The 20,645-nt window shown below is 49.7% G+C and overlaps 1 protein-coding gene across 1 annotated transcript in view; it reads left to right on the forward strand.

The window, feature by feature from the left end:
- The window catches only part of LOC308267524 (phospholipid-transporting ATPase ABCA3), a gene marked incomplete at both ends in the record, with an annotated part of 51,603 nt that overhangs the window by 127 nt on the left and 30,831 nt on the right, over positions 1-20,645 (forward strand). The window contains 7 exons of the mRNA XM_080702305.1: positions 36-300; positions 2,501-2,628; positions 3,835-4,000; positions 9,998-10,257; positions 12,788-12,904; positions 13,385-13,505; positions 18,689-18,862. Of these exons, the coding sequence (XP_080558431.1) occupies positions 36-300; positions 2,501-2,628; positions 3,835-4,000; positions 9,998-10,257; positions 12,788-12,904; positions 13,385-13,505; positions 18,689-18,862 (1,231 nt within the window). The remainder of the gene's footprint in view (positions 1-35; positions 301-2,500; positions 2,629-3,834; positions 4,001-9,997; positions 10,258-12,787; positions 12,905-13,384; positions 13,506-18,688; positions 18,863-20,645) is intronic.

Here is a 20,645-nt window from a genome sequence, read left to right on the forward strand (position 1 = left end):
AGCACTCCGTCAACGTGTGGTCATTTCTCTTTCAGAAGCGGAAGGTTCTAGTGACGGTCCTGGAACTCTTCCTGCCCCTACTGTTTTCTGGGATCCTGATTTGGCTTCGTTTGAAGATCCAGTCAGAAAACGTGCCCAATGCCACAGTCTACCCGGGGCAGTCCATCCAGGAGCTGCCGCTGTTTTTCACCTTCCCTCCGCCAGGGGACGCCTGGGAGCTCGCCTACGTCCCTTCCCACAGTGAAGCCGCCAAGACCATCACCGAGGCAGTGAGAAGGTCCCTGGTGATCAACATGAGAGGTGAGACCCTGGAGGCGCCAGCAGCCTTGGGAGGGTCCTGACGGCTGCTTGGTAGGAATGGCCTCTCCTCAGGCTGTGCAGGATTTGGGAAAAGAGCCTGCCAAGAGAGCCCTGGCCACACTCAGCATCTCCTCTCATCAGCTGCGGCACACATTGAATCCCTGACTCCCCCGTGTCTGCATCTCATAAAATGGGGTTCAGAAGCTGGGCTCTGAGACAGGAGAATCGCAGGTTCACGGCCAGCCTCAGCAACTTAGCTGAGACCCTTAGCAACTTAGGCCCTTTTTCAAAATAAAAAGGAAGCCGGGCATGGTGGCGCACGCTTGTAATCCCCGTGCTTGAGAGGCTGAGACAGGAGGATCGCGCAGGTTTGAAGCCAGCCTCAGCTACTTAGTGAGGCTCTCAACAACTTAGTGAGACCCTGTTTCCAAATAAAGTACAAAATAGGTCTGGGAGTATAGCCTGGAGGTAGAAAAGCCCCTGGGTTCCACCCCTAGTACCACCAAAAGCGCGCACGCACACACACACACACACACACACACACACACACACAAAATAAAAAATAAAAAATAAAAAGGAGCCAGGCATGGTGGCACACTCTTATAATCTCAGCATTCGGGAGGCTGGGACCAGAGGATCGCGGTTAGTGGACAGCCTCAGCTACACAGTGAGGCCTTCTGCAACTTAATGAGACCCTATTTCAAAATAAAGAATAAGCTGGGCGTGGTGGCACACGCTTGTAATCACCGCACTTGGGAGGCTGAGACAGGAGGATTGCACAGGTTCGAAGCCAGCCTCAGCTGGCTTGAGACCCTGTTTCCAAAAAAAGGTCTGAGAGTGTAGCCCGGAGGTAGAAGGCCCCTGGGTTCCATCCCCAGTACCACCAAAAAGAAAAAAATGGGGCAGGGGGTGTAACTCGGAGGTCAAATGCACCTGGGTTCCATCACCAGACCACAAAAAAAAATAATTAAATTAAAAAGGGCTAGAGGGGTAGCTCAGAGGTAGAACCCCTGGATGCAGTTCCCAGTACCACAGTCAGTCAATCAATAAAACGGGGCTCAGAGGCTGAGCTGCTCATCTGCCCAGGACTGAGGGGCATGGTAAAGTAGCGTGTGTGACCGCATCGGCCTCGTCTGCAGCTGAACCTGGTGGTAATGAGCAGTCCTCCAATCGTGAGGGTGTGGGCTGGGGAGGCGGCTCGGCCGCGCAGTGCTTCCCTAGCATGTGCAAGGCTCTGGTACATTCCCAGTACAACACACATGCACGTGCACGCACACACACGTGCACGCAAATTACAAGAGCAAAGTGCAGTTTGCGTGTACAAGGACCTTTCCTAGCATGTCGTTACAGGAGTTGGTACTAAAAAAAGACACTAAAGAGCTTATTGAGGAAACGCCCAGGAAATGTGCATTGGCTGTATTTTCTAGATCTTTCCCTTCAGGATAAGATGGCTGTCCCTTTTTCTTCTTCCTGTACACATGTACCTCCTGTGGCTTGATGGGCTCAGTGTCGCAGCAGGTAGAGGATGTCCTTTGGTTCCCACCAAGTGATTACAAAGAGGCTTTAGTCAAGGATTAGGATGGTAGGGAGCCGGGCGGGCGTGGTGGCGCACGCTTGTAATCCCAGCATTCGGGAGGCTGAGACTGGAGGATCACGGTTCATGGACAGCCTCTGAAACTCAGCGAGACCCGGTTTCAAAATAAAGAATAAAAAATAAAAAACAAATAGGGCAGGGCTGTAGCTCGGAGGTCGAATGTCCCTGGGTTCCATTCCCAGATCAGCAAAAAATAATAATAATAATAATTAGAAAATAGGGTAGGGAGTGTAGCTCGGACTTAGAATGCCCCTGGGTTCTATCCCTGGACTGGGAAAAAAAAAAAAAAGATGGTAAGGAAATCATTTTGGGTTGGTTGTGGTAGTACATGCCTGTAATCCCAGTACCTGGGAGGCTGAGACAGGAGGATCACAGGTTCAAAGTGAAGCCAACCCTAGCAACTTTGTGAAGCTCTCAGCAACTTGGTGACACCCTGTTTTCAAATAAAAACCTAAAATGGGGATGTAGCTTGGGGGTGGAATGCCCCTGACTTTAGTTCCCAGCACCACAAGAAGAAGTAAAAGTCTTTTATCTACAATGGCCTGCCGCCCTCCGGCTCTTCGAGGCGGGTGGTCGGACAGCTCCTGGTCTGATTCTCTTCCACAGTGCATGGCTTTCCCTCTGAGAAGGCCTTTGAAGACTATATTCGGTATGACAACCGCTCCTCCAGTGTGCTGGCCGCCGTGGTGTTCGAGCACGCCTTCAACCACAGCAAGGAGCCCCTGCCCCTGGCGGTAAGGCTGCGGGCCAGCCGCGCTGGGTCCCCGTGACTGAGTCCTCCTGCACACTTTTCCTTAGACCTCCGTCTGCCTAGGAGGAAACATTAGACTCCTCTGGGTCCAGTACCACTACTTGGTCCCCACATAAAGGAACCTGGTGACATTTTAATCTCAGTCCAGAGCAATTTGAAAATCTACCCACCCATAGACAGTTGCTTCAGGCCCCTCTCATTCCCCCATTTTATAAAAGGTATTGCCAGCCAGGCGTGGTGACGCATCCTTGTAATCCCAGCATTGGGGAGGCTGAGAGAGGAGGATCGTGGTTCACAGATAGCCTCAGCTACTTAGTGAGGCCCTCCACAACTCAGTGAGACCCTGTTTCAAAATAAAGAATAAAAAAAATGGGTAGGGGGTGTTGCTCAGAGGTCAAATGCCTCTGGGTTCCATCCCCAGACCCGCAAAAAAAAAAAAAAAAAAAGGCTGGGGATGAAGCTTGGAGGTAGAATGTCCCTGAGTTTCATTCCCAGTACCACACAAAAAAAGGTATTGCTAAGCTGGGTGTGGTGGCCACATGCCTGTAATACTAGTGCTTGGGAGGCTGAGACAGGAGGACCAAGATCACAGGTTCGCAGCCAGCCTCAGCAACTTAGTGAGACCCTGTTTCAGAATTAAAAATAAGGACTGGGGTGTAGCTCAGCAGCAAAGTGCTTGTCTTGCAAATGTCATGCCCTGGGTTCGCCCCCCAGTTCCAAAAGAGACAAACAAATAAATAGAAAAAATAGGACGGGGTGGGATTATAGCTCAGAAGTAGAATGGCCCTGGGTTCCATCCCCAGTACACAAAACATGTGTTTCAGTTATCTGAGGAGGAAATGGAAGCTGTGTGCTGTGCTGATGGCATTGAGACGGAGACACCAGCACGCACAGTGATGTGGTTGACCCTCTGCCCATGTCGCACAGGGGGCTACCGGTGACGCTTGTCACAGGTGGCGTTCGTGCTGTGAGGTGGCAAGGGAGGAGTGACTGGACACCTCAGAGGTGCCCCGAGGGCTCTCTGCCCCCACCAGGCAAGACCTCTTCCCCTTTCCAGCCTCTGACATTTTGAGGTCTCTGGGACATTTTGAGGGCCGGCCATGGTCAATTCCCGCTGGCACCTGGCCTCAGACATCAGCTCCTTTGTCTGCAGACTGAAGAACAGTTGGCTTTCTCTCTGTTTCTACAGGTGAAATATCACCTACGCTTCAGTTACACACGAAGAAATTACATGTGGACCCAAACAGGCAACTTTCTCCTGAAGGAGACGGAGGGCTGGCACACCACTTCCCTTTTCCCGCTTTTTCCAAACCCAGGACCGAGGGAGCCTGCGTCCCCTGATGGAGGAGAACCTGGTGAGAAGCACTTATGGGGTCTGCATTCCAGCCCCCAGCTACTAACTTTTGATGGTTCCGTGGGGGCAAAACCAACTTGCATCTCTCTGCAGAAATACTTGTTAGGAACAATTATCTTTTTGTTTGTAGGAGAAGGAACAAAACCCCCAGTAAGAGTGGCTTCTGAAGGATAAAATAAGCTTTATAAGAGCAGCAGCTCAGCCAGGCATGCTAGTGCAGGCCTGTAACCCTAGTGCTTGGGAGGCTGAGACAGGAGGATCGCAGGTTCGAGGACAGCATCAGCAAGTAGTTAGACTTTCATCAACCTAGCGAGACCCTGTCTCAAAATAAAAATAAAGTAGGATTGAAGGCATAGCTTGGAGATAGTATGCCCTTGGTTCATTCCCCAGTACCAAAAAATTTAATTTAGTTATTTTTATTTATTTATTTTTGATGGTACTGGGGTGGAACCCAGAGGCTTTTTACCTCTGGACTACACTCCCAGACCTATTTTATATTTTATTTGGAAACGGGGTCTCACCAAGTTGCTGAGATCCTTAGTAACTAGCTGAGGCTGGCTTCAAACCTGTGCGACCCTCCTGTCTCAGCCTCCCAAGCGCAGGGATTACAAGCATGTGCCACCACGCCCAGATCAATTTAGTTTTAAAAAGAGCAACAGCCTCTCTCCCTGCGTCCCAGAAGACACATGTCCTTGAATGAAGCACGGATTGCTCAGTGTTTAAGAATCTTGGTTTAGGCTGGAACTATTAGTTCAAGAATAGAGTGCTTGCTTAGCATACACTAAGTCCTGGTTTTGATCCCCAGTGCCAAAAAACAAGATGAAGCTTCAGTTTCCATCCATTCTTTCAGGCTTCGTTTTACATTTCCCTTCTCCCCTGGTCTCTTCTGGGTACAGTTCTTAGCTGTTTGAAGGTCTACACTCCTACAATTGACCGATGGCTTCATGGAATCAGTAACTCGTACAGAAGTTGGATCCAGGCTGCTTTGGTGGTCTGTCTGGTGTGCTTCTAGCCTGTAGCTGATATGTTGCTTCCCGTGAAGCAGGGCCATGTCTTGGAACCAAGCTAGGGAGAGCCTGGAAGTGGCTGGGACCCCAGGACCCAGGACCCAGGGCTAGGCGTAGCCCTCTGGCCAAGACCAAGTACAGGCGCTAGGCGGAAGTGCAGGGGTTCAGGAGAACACAGTCAGCCCATTAGAGGTTTCAGCAGGAGGCTCAGGAGGCTCCATGGAGTAGGACTCTGCGGCTGTGAGCACCCGGCAGGAAGGACACGGTGCACCCGCAGCGGCATTTCAAGACATCTGTCTCTGGTGCCGTGGCCTGTCCCCTAGTGCTCTGGGGTGAGATTTTAAACCCGGAAGAGAGCCGGGCATGTGGCGCATGCTTGTAATCCCAGCATTCGGGAGGCTGAGACCAGAGGATCCCGGTTTGTGGACAGCCTCAGCTGTTTTGAGACCCAGTTTCAAAATAAAGAATAAAAATTAGGCTGGTGGTATAGCTTGGAGGTTGGATGCCCCTGGGTTCCATCCCCAGACCTGCAAATAAATAAATAAATAAACAAACCTAGAAGAGGAACTAAGATGAACAAGGTGAGGGGTGAGGGGTGAAGGAGCCCCAGAATGGGGCCCTAGACCTGTCACCGAGCCTGGGGCTCAGAGAAGCTGCGTCCAGCTCCACTGGCAGGCTCTGAGACCCCAGTGCTGGGCTAGAGCTCATCACCCCTGTCCTGTTTGTCAGAGACAGATTTCCTAAGGTCCAAGCAATAGAAAAATACCTCAGAGGAAAAAACTGACAGATGTCAGTGTGTGCAAACTCAAAATTTGCCCCAAAAGACCTAATGATGTGTGTGTGTGTGTGTGTGTGTGTGTGTGTGTGTGTGTGTGTGTCTGGTGTCCTAGAGATTGAACTCAGAGGCATTCTACCTCCAAGCTACACCCTCAGCCCTATTTTTTATTTTATTTTATTTTATTTTACTTTATTTGCGGTACTGGGGATGGAACCCAGGAGCATTCTACCTCCGAGCTACACCCTGGCCCTATATTTTATGGCCCTATACTGTCTTCTGTATTCTGAAACAGGGTCTCCTGAGTTGCAAAGGGCCTCAATAGGTAGCTGAGGCTGGCTGCAAACCCAGATCCTCCCGTCTCAGCTTCTCAAATGCTGGGATTACAAGTGTGCGCCACCACGCTCGGCTCCTATTTTTTATTCTTTATTTTAAAACAAGATCTCGTTAATTTGCAGAGGGCCTCACTAGCAGCTTAGGCTGGCCATGAACCTGTAGTAATGATATTTTTAAAGCAAATAATAAACTGGAGAAAATATTTGCAGCAAGCTGAGAAAGGGCAGATGTCTTCTGTTCTAAAATGGGCTCACTCAGGTTTGTTAGGAAAACACAAAAGCCCCTAGAGACAGGTGGGAAGAACACAGGCATGCGGCGGCTCACCTTTGGTTCTCCTTTCACCCCCAGATATCCTGGCCTCAGGCCCACTAATGCCCCATGAGAACTCAGCCCTCAGAGCAGTCTGAAAGAAGAGGAGCCCCGGCTTGACGATGTTCTCTGTAGCTTTATTTACAGTCACAAACTTGCCCTCCAGGGGAAGATGACCAAACTCATGGTGATGACTTCACACCTCAGAAGGTTCTGTAGCCACAAAGTTGGAAAGATGAGGCCCGGGTAGCTGCGCAGTGACATCTCACAGGAGAGCAGTGTGTGAGCCAGCAGCAGGCAGGCACTTGTGAGGAGACATCATGAAAAGACACAGCTTTGAAGCCTAAGTGTTCAGAGCCCCACTCAGCTGTACCCATCACCAGCGGAGTGACTGCCGGGCTGTGGTTTCCCTGTCTGTCCAATGGAGATAGCATTAGCTGCTCTGTGGCTTCATCGTGAAGATGAAAATATAAGCCCCCCACTGCCCTGTCCTTGGCATGAATGGGCGATCTTGAGCACCGACTGCTATTTAGACCGTAAAATCTAAGGGAGACAGAGGAGCACTCGGCAGCCCTGGCCCTAGGGGTGCAGAGGGCGTACTGCTTTTCTCTTTCTGGAGGCTGGAGTCCAGGTGGTCCGCCCATAGGCCTGTCTGTGTAGAGGACAGTCCACGTCCTAAATGCCACCCACACCTGCAGCCCGTGTCTTCATTCTGTGCTGGAGGCTCAGACCTGCAGCTGCTGCTTCCTTCTCAATGCAAAGCCATGCCTTCCTTGTGCCCCATCTCTCCCAGGCCCCATGTTTCCTGGGACGCCATGACCCCAGCCTACCATTTTCCAGGCTCTTTTCCTTTTGATATTTGCATGATAGCCCTTTGGGAAGTCCCTAAGGGCAAGCCCGGGGAAGTCACAAAGCACTCAGAGCTCCTCTGGGGGTGACCTCCAGCCACAGAGCCGCCTGCTGCTGAGACGGCAACCAGGGTAGAGTGCTGCGACTGGCAGAATTGCGGCTGCCAAATGTCCTCATCCTAGTCCTCAGCCTCAGCGTGGAGGGAACTGAGGTCACCAGTCAGCTGACAGTATGATGACAATGTATTGTCTATCATCCTCCTGGACCCAGTGTAATCACAGAGGTCTTTAAAAGTAGGCAAGAAAGCCTGGCGTGGTGGCGCACGCTTGTAATCCCAGCATTTGGGAGGCTGAGACTGGAGGATCGCGGTTCGCGGACAGCCTCAGCTACTTAGTGAGACCCTCCGCAACTTAGTGAGACCCTGTTTCAAAATAAAGTATAAAAAAATAGGGCAGGGGGTATAGCTCGGAGGTCGAATGCCTCTGGATTCCATCCCCAGACCCTCAAAAAAAAAAAAAAAAAAAGTGTAGGCAAGAGTGGTAGAAAAGAAGGTCAAAGAAAGATGAGACAACAGAAGTGGGATCCTAGAGAGGTTGACTTCCTGTCCTTGACCTGGAGGAAGGAACCACAAGCCAAGGACTTGTCTTGTGACAAGTGTCAAGGTGCCTGCCACAAACCAGAAAAGTAAAAGAAAAGACTCCCCTGACCTACTGAAGGGGACATAGCCCTGCTGAGCCCTACTAGAAAGACTTACATCAGACTCCCAACTTCCAGAGCTGTCAGAAAATCAATTGCTATTGTTTTAAACTGCTACATTGGTGGTAATTTGTTATAGCAGCCTCAAGAGACTCATACACTCACCAAACCATTCTTTTCTGACTCAGCCTCTGCAAAGGTCTCAGCCACCCCCCACTTGGAGTCCTATTTGGGCAACAGGGCCATTGGCTTCTTTCTCAGCTGCCAGACTGCTACAGGGACACTCAGGATCCAGTATTCTCTCCAGATATAGGAAACACTGGCCTGTTCTCTAGGCTTTTGTTGTTGTTGTTGTTGTTGTTGTTGTTGTTATTGTCCCTACCTCCCCTAAACTAATTCTTAGTGTATTTTTCCCCTGATATATGTTTGGCCTAACTTTGGCTTGTTAGAATCACATTAGACTCAATTGTTCTCTCTAGCCAAGTTTATAACAGGGTATTTTAAAAATGTGATCATGTGCCGGGCGTGGTGGCGCATGCTTGCAATCCCCGCGCTTGGGAGGCTGAGACAGGAGGATCGTGCAGGTTCAAAGCCAGCCTCAGCTGGTTTAAGAGATTGTTTCCAAATAAAATATAAAATAGGTCTGGAAGTGTAGCCTGGAGGTAGAAGGCCCCTGGGTTCCATCCCCAGTACCACCAAAAAAAAAAAAAAAAAGTTATCATGTGCCAGGTGTGGTGGCACACACTTGTAATCCCAGCATGTGGGAGGCTGAGACAGGAGGATTGTGGTTCGCGGACAGCCTCAGCTACTTAGTGAGGTCCTTTGCAACTCAGTGAGACCCTGTTTCAAAATAAAGATTAAAAAAGATAAAACTGGGGGTGTAGCTTGAAGGTAGAATACCCTTGGGTTCCATCCCCAGTACTGCACACACACAAAAAAATAGATAAGATATGATCATACAGTCAGGCGTGGTGGTGCACACTTGTAATACCAGTACTTGGAAGACTGAGACAGGAGGATCACAGGTTCGAAGCAAGCTTCGACAATTTATTGAGGCCCTCTACAACTTAGTGAGACTCTGTTTTCAAATAAGAAATAAATTCGGGCCAGGGGTTTAGCTCAGAGATAGAATGCCTCTGGGTTTAATTTCCAGTGAGAGACACACACACACACACACACACAAATGTGATCATGTAGCTGAGTGTGTTGGTACACACTTGTAATCCCAGTTCATGGGAGGCTGAGACAGGAGGATCACAGTTTCGTGGACATCCTCAGTTACTTAGGCCCTTTGTAACTTAGTGAGAACCTGTTTCAAAATAAAGAATAAAAAATAGAGCTGAAGGTGTAGCTCAGAGGTAGAATGCCCCTGGATTCAATTCCCAGTACTACCAAAAAAAAAAAAAAAAGTGATCATTTGGTGGCACAGGCCTATAATCCCAGTATTTGGAAGGCTAAGACAAGAGGATTGTAGGTTCAAGGTCAGCCTCACTAACTTAGTGAGTCCCTCAGCAACTTAGCAAGACCCTGTCTAAAAATAAAAAATTAAAAAATGGATGAGAGTATAACTCAGAGGTAGAATGTCCCTGCGTTCAATTCCCAGTTTAAAAAAAAAAAGTAGCCAGGCTTGGTGGTACATGTTTATAATCCCAGTACTTGGGAGGCTGAGATAGGAGGATGCAGCCAGTCTCAGCAACTTAGTATGGTCCTCTGAAACTTAGTTAGACCCTCCCTGTTTCAAAATAAAAAAATAGGGCTGGGGGTACAGCTCAGAGATAGAATGCCCTGAGGTTCAATCTCCGGTACCCCCCCCACACACCAAGGGATCACATATGTGAGACTTCTGTGTTATGTTAATTATGGAGCGACAGTGGCATCGCCTGGTCACCTGCAGTCACGTGTGGTGGGCACTGGCTGAGGTTGCTCTGTTGCCTCCTGTGCCCTTCCTCTTGGTGCCGCTCTAGACACGGGCTCTCCACCCAGCAGCACTGGCTGTGACGTGGCTGTCCTCTGCTTCTGCACTCAGGGTACATCCGCGAAGGCTTCCTGGCGGTGCAGCACGCTGTGGACAGGGCCATCATGCACTACCATGCCAACACCTCCGCACGCCAGCTCTTCCAGAAGCTCACAGTGATCGCCAAGAGGTTCCCGTTCCCGCCATTCATCTCGGATCCCTTCCTTGTCGCCATCCAGTACCAGCTTCCCCTGCTGCTCATGCTGAGCTTCACCTACACCTCCCTCACCATCATCCGGGCCGTGGTGCAGGAGAAAGAGCAGCGGCTGAAGGTAACCTCTGCAGGACTCGCCACATTGCGGCAAGTAGATCTGGAGAGGAGTGTTGCCATGACGATGCATCCTGGGGCTCCTTCAAAAGCACTGGCCTAGCTGGGTGTGGTGGCGCACGCTTGTAATCCCAGCATTTGGGAGGCTGAGACAGAAGGATTGCAGTTCACGAAGCCTCAGCTATTTAGTGAGGCCCTTTCAACTCAGTGAGACTGTTTCTAAGTAAAGAATAAAAATAGGGCTGGGGGCCGGGCGTCGTGGCGCACACGCTTGTAATCCCCGTGCTTGGGAGGCAGAGACAGGAGGTTCACGCAGGTTTGAAGCCAGCCACGCCCGCTGGCTTAGGAGACCCTGTTTCCAAATAAAAATGTAAAAATAGGTTTGGGAGTGTAGCCCGGAGGTAGAAGGGCTTCCAGGAACCCCAGTACCACCAAAATAAATAAATAAATAAATAAATAAATAAATAGGGCTGCGGATGTAGCTTGGAGGTAGAATGCTTCTGGGTTCCATCCCCAGTACTGCTAATAATAATAATAATAATAATAATAATAATAATAATAATAAAAATAAATGAGAGCTAGGCATGGTGGCACATGCTTGTAATTCAAGTACTTGGGAGGCTAAGATGGGAGGATCACAGGTTCAAAGCCAGCCTTGCCAATTTAGTGAGGCTTTCAGCAAATTAGTGAGACCCTGTTTCCAAATAAATAAAATCACAGCTGGGCACAATGGCACACACTTGTCATCCCCACGCTTGGGAGGCTGAGACAGGAGGATCACACAGGTTCAAAGCCAGCCTCAGCTACTTAGGCCCTCAGCGACTTAGTGAGACCCTGTTTCCAAATAAAATATAAAATAGGGTGTGAAGTATAGCCTGGAGGTAGGAAGCCTCTGGATTCCATCTCCAGTACCACAAAAAAAAAAAAAAAATTTAAAAAAGAAATAAAATCAAGCTAGAGATATAGCTTGGAGGTAGAATGCCTCTGGATTCAATCCACAGTAACAAAAATAAATAAATGAGCAAGGGCTGGGGATGTAGCTCAGAGGTAGAATGTCCCTGAGCTCAATCCCCAGTCTCCCCCCCCCCAAACACACAAAAAGAGAGAGTTGGAAAATAATTAACAGCCTTGCTTTGTGCCTGGATGTACTAGTTACTTGATCAGTTCTGCTCCCCTCTCCACATCCACCACTGCCCAGTGGAGCTGTCTGAGAAGATAGATGTGTCCTGAATCTGTTGTCCATACAGTTGCCATGGAGCACGTGAAGAGAGGAACTGGAGTGTGTGTGTGGTACTGGGGATGGAACCCGGGGGCATTCTACCTCCAAGCAATATCCCCCAGCCCTATATTTTATTTTGAAACAGGGTCTCACTAGGTTAATGAGACTCTCACTACTTGCTGAGGCTGTCCTTAAACCTGCAATCCTCCTGTTTAGCTTCCCAAGTGTTGAAATTACGAGCCACCACACCTGGCTCTTAATTTTAGTTAACTGACGTTAAGATAGCCACACATAGCCACTAGTTAACTCATTGGACAGCGCAGCTCTTGCTGCCTGAGACCTCAAGGCAGTGTTGGCAGCGGAGAAGCTGGGCTCCCTGGCTATACCTCGTCATGGCTGGAAGGGAGCTGTGGTCAGGGCCTCTGGCCACTGTGCTCTTCACTGGGAGGTTCTGGGCCCTCCTCTCAGAACGGCGGGAGGCCAGGGAACAGTTACCCATGGCTTCTAAGGCATGACCACAGCCAGGATCTGATTTGGGGCTGCACCTCACAGCCTGGAGGCTGGTGCTAGTGTGGTCAGGAGCCAGAGGGTCTTTCTGCCAATTTGGGGAGGGGCTGGCTAGGCGGACACTGAACCCCAGCACTAGCTGCTACACCCACCGCCTCTGGGGAGCACATACCATGAGAGACTGGGGAATGCACACTCGGGGTCTGGCATTGCTCCCTAAACACAGGGACACCCCTAAAGTCTCTTGAGATAGTTCTCCAGCTTCCTCAGTATCTATTGGATACCCATGCCAGGCCCCCACAGAGGCACAGGCAGAGAAGGAAATGTCCTGACCTGAAGGGGCTTAGTGGGCCCAGCTAGGGAAACAGGCAGTCTGAGCCCTCCTGCAGGGAGGACAGGTTATTGCTGAGTACAGGCCAGGGGATGTGCTGCTGGCGAGAAAGGGGCAGCTGATCCTAACTAGGGGTTAGGAATGACTCCCAGACACAGTCGCATGTGAGACTGGAAAAGGGAAGAGGGGCCAAGATTCCCAACATCACGGGGCTAAGAGCTGTGGATCAGAGTCCACATGTCAGCCAGGCTTGGGCCTTCTGCCCTCAGCCCAGCACGTGCTACTCAGCTCCTGCCCCTGGTCCACAGCATGTTTCCTGGTCGTCCCTCTTAGCGCCTAGACAGAGCCTGCACCTGTGCATACGTGCGTGCACACACACATACATGCGCGCGCACACACACGGGGCTGGGAGGCAGGGCCAGCAGGCTGCGGCACAGTGGCGGCCACTCCACAGGGCGACCGTCCTCTCCCTCGCAGGAGTACATGCGCATGATGGGGCTCAGCAGCTGGCTGCACTGGAGCGCTTGGTTCCTCCTGTTCTTCCTCTTCTTTCTCATCGTTGTCTCCTTCATGACTCTGCTTTTCTGTGTCAAGGTGAGTGAAGCTTCCACAGGGGCTCTGGAGAAAAGAGGGCAGGGAACCGGGCATGGTGGCACATGTTTATAATCTCAGTACTTGGGAGGCTGACACAGGAGGATCTCGGGTTCGCGGCCAGCCTCAGCTACTGCGTGAGGCCCTCTGCAACTTAGTGAGGCCCTGTTGCAAAATAAATAATTAAAAAAATAGGGCTGGGGGTGTAGCTTGGAGGTAGAATGTCCTTGGGTTCAATCCCTAGTACTACAAAAGAAAAAGAAAAAAGAGGGCACAGAGACCCAGCACTCAGCCCGGGTCCGCTCCTGAGCAAGAGCATCTCACGGCCACTGACCCAAGGCAAGCCTGTTCCTCAGCAGAGAGGACAGCAGAGCTTCCCCTTGGCTGGGGTGAGGCCCTGCCCATCCCAACAAGTCCCCCTGACCAGAATGATCAGGTCCCTTCCACTCCTCTCTGCCTCTCCTGCCCCAACCCGCCCGGCAGGTGAAGAAGGATGTGGCAGTGCTCTCCAGCAGCGACCCCTCCCTGGTACTGGCCTTCCTGCTGTGTTTTGCCATCTCCACCATCTCCTTCAGCTTCATGGTCAGCACCTTCTTCAGCAAAGGTGAGTCCTGATGCTCCCCTGAGGCCGGAGGACGGTGGGTGACCCAGGTCTCTGGAAAGGGGTTCAAGGGCATTTATGTAATGACCCAGAGACTAAGTTGTCATACGGGAGGACGCCTGAGAAGTCAGGGCTGGACATAGTAGGTTAGGCTGCCAAGGGATAGGCATGGAGGAAGCCAGCGAAGGCTCAAGGCAGCCTCACAGAACGCCCCAGGAAGGAGCTGGAAGGAGCACAGAAGGCAGAGAGCACAGCCGGAACGTCAGGGCGGTACAGGGCAAGGGGTTTGCAGGAGGCGAGTGTGGACGCCATGTTGGATGCCAAGAAGAGCTGGAAGAACAAGCCTGTCTGCCCACCTTGTGATCACACTTATGTTTGAGGTTATGTCTGCATTCTGAATTGTGTGTGCTCTGTTTATTCCCACTTCTCTTTGCTTCTGTGTTCTTTGCTGTCTTCTGTTGGACTGAGAAGCTTTCCCCTAGTCCTTTTACCTCTGATGATTTGGAAAAGGTCAGTTGCATTTGTCTTCTTTTAGTGGTGCCCCTTAGTGTTGAAAATAAATACTTACCTTTGGAACTTTCTAAAAAGGCCAAGCTTGCATATCTAAGCTCCTCACAGGTATGCCTCCATCCATACCACACTGAGTTCTTATTAATAGTCCCCAAGCTTCCTACTGTGTAGCTTATTTTATCATTGCAAAAGCTCCAGCAATGAGTTGCTATTTTTCTTTTTTTTTTGTTTTTTTGTTTTTTTGTGTGTGGTACTGGGGATAGAACCCTTCTACCTCCGGGCTACACTACCAGACCTATTTTATATTTTATTTGGAAACAGGGTCTCTTAATCCAGCGTGGCTGGCTTTGAACTACGCGATCCTCCTGTCTCCGCCTCCCAAGCGCGGGGATTACAAGCGTGCCCACCACGCCAGGCTGCGTTTTTGCATACATGTAATTGCCAACACATTTTATGTGCACACTGTTTTGTGTGTGCTCTGCTCCCTTAGATCCACTTCTCTCTATGTTGAAGTTCATCCCCGAGTAGTTCTTTCAGTGAGGATCAGCAAGTAGTTTTCTTTTTGTATGTCCAGAGATGTTCTTTGACCTTGGTCCTAAATAATATTTTAGCTGTATACTAAGTTCTCTGTGGGTAGAGGGTTTCTCTTGTACCTTGAAAATGTTATCTTATGGTCACCTTACACCCCGAGTGTTGGCAAGTACCCCTTGGTGATCACGGTGCGGTTTCCCTCTACTTAGAAGTGTTTCTACCCCAGGACCCCGGTTGTTTTTTTGTTTCCGTTTTTTGTTTGTTTGTTTGTTTTCCATTTGGTGCCAAGGACTAAATTCAGAGGCAGTCTACCTTTGAGCTATACTCCCAGCCCTATTTTTATTTCAAAACAGGAATTCACTAAGCTGCTGAGACTGGTCTTGAACTTGCAGCCCTCCTGTCCCAGCCTTCCAGGTACTGGGATTACAAGCGTGGACCACCACTTCGGCTCCAATTAGTACTTTGTCAGCCTTTATTTGCCGTACACCTGTCCTTCTTTCCCTTTAGACCTTTGTCAAAGTGTCTAACTGTCCTGAATGTCTCTGAAATCTCCTCATGCTGACTTCTGCAGGAACCCCATGGCACTGTCTTCTGATTCCCTAATTCTCTCTTTGACTATGTACATCTAGCTCATCTCTTGAGGTTCATCTCGTGACTTTATTTATCGCGCATGTGTGCGCGTGTGTACATGTGTGTGTTACTAGGGATTGAATCCAGAGGCATTCTACCTTTGAGCTACATTCCCAGCCCAATTTTCTTTCTTATTTAGAAACAGGGCCTCACTAGGTTGATGAGAGGCTCACTACCTGCTGAAGTCTTTCTCTTTCCTGTTCACACTGCTTCCCTTGGTAAGCTTTGAGCCTGCTGATAACCTCAGATGTAGGTCTCCATTCAGACTTCTCTCCTGAAATGCGGGCTCACACCCAGCGCTTCCCTTTGGTACTTCAGGTACACCTCGGTCGGAATGTGTCCAGAACCAAACTCCTGACCTTGTCCTCAGAAAGCCTCTGTCTCTGACCTTCTAACTGCTCAGTCCAGGGCCCCGGACGCAGCCTTGACTCTGCTCTTCCGCAACCTGCTCTGCTGTGTCTGGCCCTCAGCAGATCCCATCGCCCCTCTCCATGCCCCTGCTCCAGCCCTGTCTCGTGCCCCACTGCCCACCTGGCCCTGGCCCCACTCTCCCTACTGGTTCATGCCAGTGAAAGCCTCGTGTCTAGCTCTTGGGCTTCTGCCTTTGCCCTCACGTAGTCTACAGTATGGCCAGGAGGGTAATCCTCTTCAAATGGAAGTCAGTACATTTCTCATTTTTGCTCAAAATACTCCTGTGACTGTCTGTCTCATATAGAGGAAGAGCTGAAGCCCCTGCCACGGCTGATCAGACCCCGCTCAGTGTGGCCAGGACATACACTCTCCGGCTGCTCTTTTTCCGCTCACACAATCCCTGTCTGTCACAGTGGCCCTGCCTGGGTAAGGGGTCCTTAAAGTATGGTTTCCTAGGGTTCCCAGAGTCAGTACTTTATACAGTGACACCCTTTTCTACCATGCCGACCTTAGCTGAGATAGTACAGAGGCAGTGGTGGCAGAAACTGCCAGCCCCTGGCACCAAACTATGCTGTTTGTTCACTCTTAGCAAACAGACAAAAATGCTAATCCCACTCAAGAATGTCCATGATGGAGCACTAAAGATGTTAATTTTACTAAATATTGGCTCCTAAATATACTTTTTAAAATATTCTACGTTACAGAATGGAATGTACACATAAAATACTGGTTCTGTATACTAAGTATAGTTATCTTCAGGAGTAGCATGTATACAGCTATTTGAGTTGCAAGCTCACCTAGCCACTTTTTTTGTGTGTGGTACTGGGGTTCCTGGAAGCCCTTCTACCTCTGGGCTACACTCCCAGACCTATTTTATATTTTTTTTATTTGGAAACAGGGTCTCTTAAGCCTGCGAGACTGGCTTCGAACCTGCATGATCCTCCTGTCTCCGTCTCTCAATCGTGGGGATTACAAGCGTGTACCACCATGCCTGGCCATAGCCACTTTTTCATGGAACCTTATTTTTGCTTGAAGGAGTAGCCATCAATTGTAATTTTTACCCTTGGTTATTTGATACATAGTTTTTCAAATCTGAACCTGCTTTAAAAAAAAATCGCTGTGAAGCCGGGCGCGGTGGTGCACGCTTGTCATCCCCGCGCTTGGGAGGCAGAGACAGGAGGATCGTGCAGGTTCGAAGCCAGCCGCGCGCGCTGGCTTAGGAGACCCTGTTTCCAAATAAAAATGTAAAAATAGGTCTGGGAGTGTAGCCCGGAGGTAGAAGGGCTTCCAGGAACCCCAGTACCACCAAAAAAATAAAAATAAATTTAAAAATCGCTGATAGTTTTATTACAGATCTGATGTCTATAATAAATTCAAGATTTTTTTTTTTTTGTGGTACTGGGGTTCCTGGAAGCCCTTCTACCTCTGGGCTACACTCCCAGACCTATTTTTTATACTTTTTAAAATTTGGAAACAGGGTCTCCTAAGCCAGCGGTGCGCGGCTGGCTTCGAACCTGCGCGATCCTCCTGTCTCTGCCTCCCAAGCGCGGGGATTACAAGCGTGCGCCACCACGCCCGGCATAAATTCAAGATTTTAAGTAAAAGAATTTTATGAGAAAACTCAAATCTACCAACATGAGCTTGAGGGCTTCTCAGTACTGGTGAGAACATTAATGAATGTGATTTTTATATTATGTAGTAAAATGTATCAGTGTTTGGAATATCTGTATAACCTAATAACCAATATTTTACAAAAGACTGAGGCATCACGTTACAAAGTCATACTAGAGTAAAGATCCATTGAAAGACAAAATAAACCAGTGGCCTTTAGTTGTAACACAGTACAAAATAGTCATTGTTAGTTTGATTGTACACATAGTGTGGTATCGAATAAGAATGACCACAAATGTCTAGAAAAGCTAACATGATACACCTCCCTTTTCCAACTGCCTATCTACAGGAAGCCACATTTCCTTCTAATTCTTCAGCCAAAACAAAGGGATACCACAGAGTGAATGCAGAGGCAAGTAGGAGCATCTAGTGTGGTGTTAGACATTACAGAGGCTGCCAAAATATGAAGCGCTGCCAGTCTTTCCATGGAATTGAAGAGAATGTGGTTGCTTTTTATTCAAAACCTTATATTAGCCAGGCATGGTGGCACACGCTTGGAATCAGTACTCGGGAGGCTCAGGCAGGAGGAACTTATGAAGCCATCCACAATGTATTGAGGCCCTGTTTCAAAGTAAAGAATAAAAAAAGGGCTGGGGTGTAGCATGGAGGTAGAATGCTCCTGGGTTCAATCCGCAGCATGCACGCACGCACGCACACACGTTTCAAAGTCATGAGGGGTCTTGAGACCAGAGTCTGTGCTGCTGGCATGCTGTGACATGACGTCACCGCCCGTACCTCTGCAGCCTGGCACCGTCCTCCGCTTGCCCTTTCTCCTGTGCCACCATCTTGAAGCCTTCCTTTTCCTGCCTGTGCCCTGCTGTGTCCAGCTTGCTCCCAGAGAGCACACTCTGTACTTCTCGTCATTTTACCACGTGGCTCCCGGGGTCTGGGCTCCCGGCGGGCTGGGCTTTGCTGGGCTTTGTATGCAGCCATCTCCTTACTGCCACAGAGCAGGTGACATCTGACAGGCGATACACAGATGGGAGAGGCTGGGCAGACAGAGCAGAAGCGGAGCTAGACCAGAGACCAGGGTTCAGCTCTAGTCTCCCAGGTGCGCTATCCAGGAGAGAGCAGAACCAGACATGGCGGCACATGCCTGTAATCCTGGTACTTGGGAGGCTGAGACAGGAGAATCGCAGGTTTGTGACCAGCCTTAGCAATTCAGCAATGCCCTTTGTAATTTAGTGAGACTCTGTTTCAAAATAAAAAATAAAATAGGGCTGGGGGTATAGTTCAGAGGTTGCCCCTGGGTTTAGTTCCCAGTAAAACACACACACACACACACACACACACACACACACACACACACACGCCGTGTGCCTGGCCCTGCAGTGCTGGGACTTGGGTGGGTCTTGGGCTCCCAGCAACCGCTGTTGCATGCGCAAGTGGCTTGGTGGGTTCATAGCACGCCCTGTGCCCTCCTCTCCCCGCAGCCAACATGGCGGCAGCTGTGGGCGGCTTCCTCTACTTCTTCACCTACATCCCCTACTTCTTTGTGGCTCCTCGGTACAACTGGATGACGCTGAGCCAGAAGCTCTTGTCCTGTCTCCTGTCCAATGTTGCCATGGCGATGGGAGCCCAGCTCATAGGAAAATTTGAAGCCAAAGGTGAGTGTCCTGTCTGCGAGCTACACTAGCTGATTCATGCAGGTGTGCTCACCTCGGGCGACGGGCTGGTCCAGCAGGGCTCCTGTAGCCGGGCTTGGTCGGCAGACAGGTGCGGGTGTGGCCAGCGCTGTAGCAGGTGCTCGGCCTCTACCTCCCTGGGCCTTCTGCATGCTGGGTCCACTGACAGGAGCGAAGTATACTGGGCCAGCCGAGGGCTGCCCTGGGCTCCTGGGATGGGCCCCGCCACTGTGTTCTCTTATTTAAGGCACATGCTCTCATTCCATCCAGTCACGTGTCTTGGTCTTTGTGCTGCTATCACAGAATACCGGAGACCAGGTAAATGATAAAGAACAGAAACGTATTGCTCGCGGTTCTTGAAGCTGGGAAGTCCAAGATCGTAGTGTCAGAGGTTTGGTGTCTGGTGCGGGCCCAGTCCCTGCTTCCAAGATGGCGCCTTGAATGCTGTCCTCGCATGGCGGCAGAGCTAGAGAGAGTGAAGCTGCCTCCCCACACCATTGCCCTGAGACTGTCCACAGCACATGAACCCTTGGGCTCGCGTTCAGTCCGTAGCGCCAGCAGCCTCGCCCTTGGGCTCGAGTTCAGTCCGTAGCGCCAGCAGCCTCGCCCTCGGAGGGCCTGAGGGGTCGGCGAGTGGCCGCAGGATCACGTTGTGTTGCTTCATCTGTAATTAGAGATTTGTCTTCAGTTTGCCATGTTTCCCAACAAGTTAGCTCTTAAATATATGTTATCATATTTAGTAGCATGCTGATAAAATGAAGACTTTGTAAATGAGCAAGGCCTTCTTCCAAAGCACAAATGCTTTTTAAAAAAAAATTTTTTGGCACTAAGGATTGAATCCAGAGATATTCTATCTCTATGCAACACTCCCAGCCCTTCTATGTTTTATTTTGAAATAAGGTTTTGCTAAGTTGCTAAGTCTGGCCTCAAACCTGCAATCCTCCTGTCTCAGCCTCCCAAGTACTAGAAATATAGGCATGTGCCACCACCATGCCCAACTTCAAGTATTTTTTAAAAAGACATTCCCTAGCCAGGCATAGTGGCGCATGCTTGTAATCCCTGCTTGTAATCCCCGCACTTGGGAGGCTGAAACAGGAGGATGGCACAGGTTCAGAACCAGCCTCAGCTATTTAGTGAGGCACTCAGCAATTTAGTGAGACCTTTTTTCCAAATAAAATATAAAATAGGTCTGGGAGTATAGCCCAGAGGTAGAAAAGCCTCTGGGTTCTACCCCTAGTACCACCAAAAAAAAAAAGACATTCCCTGCCCTGCCTGGTGGCACATACCTATAATCCCAGTGCTTGGGAGGCTTAGAGAGGAGGATTGCAGGTTCTAGGCCAGCCTCAGCAACTAAGTAAGACCTTGTTTCAAAATTTAAAAAAAAAGGGCTGGGGGTGTAGCTCAGAGGTAGAATGCCCCTGGGTTCCATCCCCAGTACCGCAAAAAAAAAAAAAAAAGACATAGTGAGCTAAGCATCATGCCACATGCTTATAATTTTAGTACTTGACAGGCTGAGATAGAAAGATCACAGGTTCGCTGCCTGCCTCAGCAATTTAACAAAGCCCTCAACAACAGTTTTTTGTTTTTTTTGTTTTCAGTACTGGGGATTGAGCTCAGGGGTGTTGTACCTCTGAGCTACACCCCCAGCCCTATTTTTTATTTTTTATTTTTGAAACAGGGCCTAAGTTGCACAGAGCCTCACTAAGTAACTGAGGCTGGGTTTGAACCTATAATCCTCCTGTCTCAGCCTCCTAAATACTGAGAT

This window comes from Muscardinus avellanarius (assembly GCF_963383645.1).
Source record: "Muscardinus avellanarius genome assembly, chromosome: 10".
NCBI classification, from domain to species: domain Eukaryota; kingdom Metazoa; phylum Chordata; class Mammalia; order Rodentia; family Gliridae; genus Muscardinus; species Muscardinus avellanarius.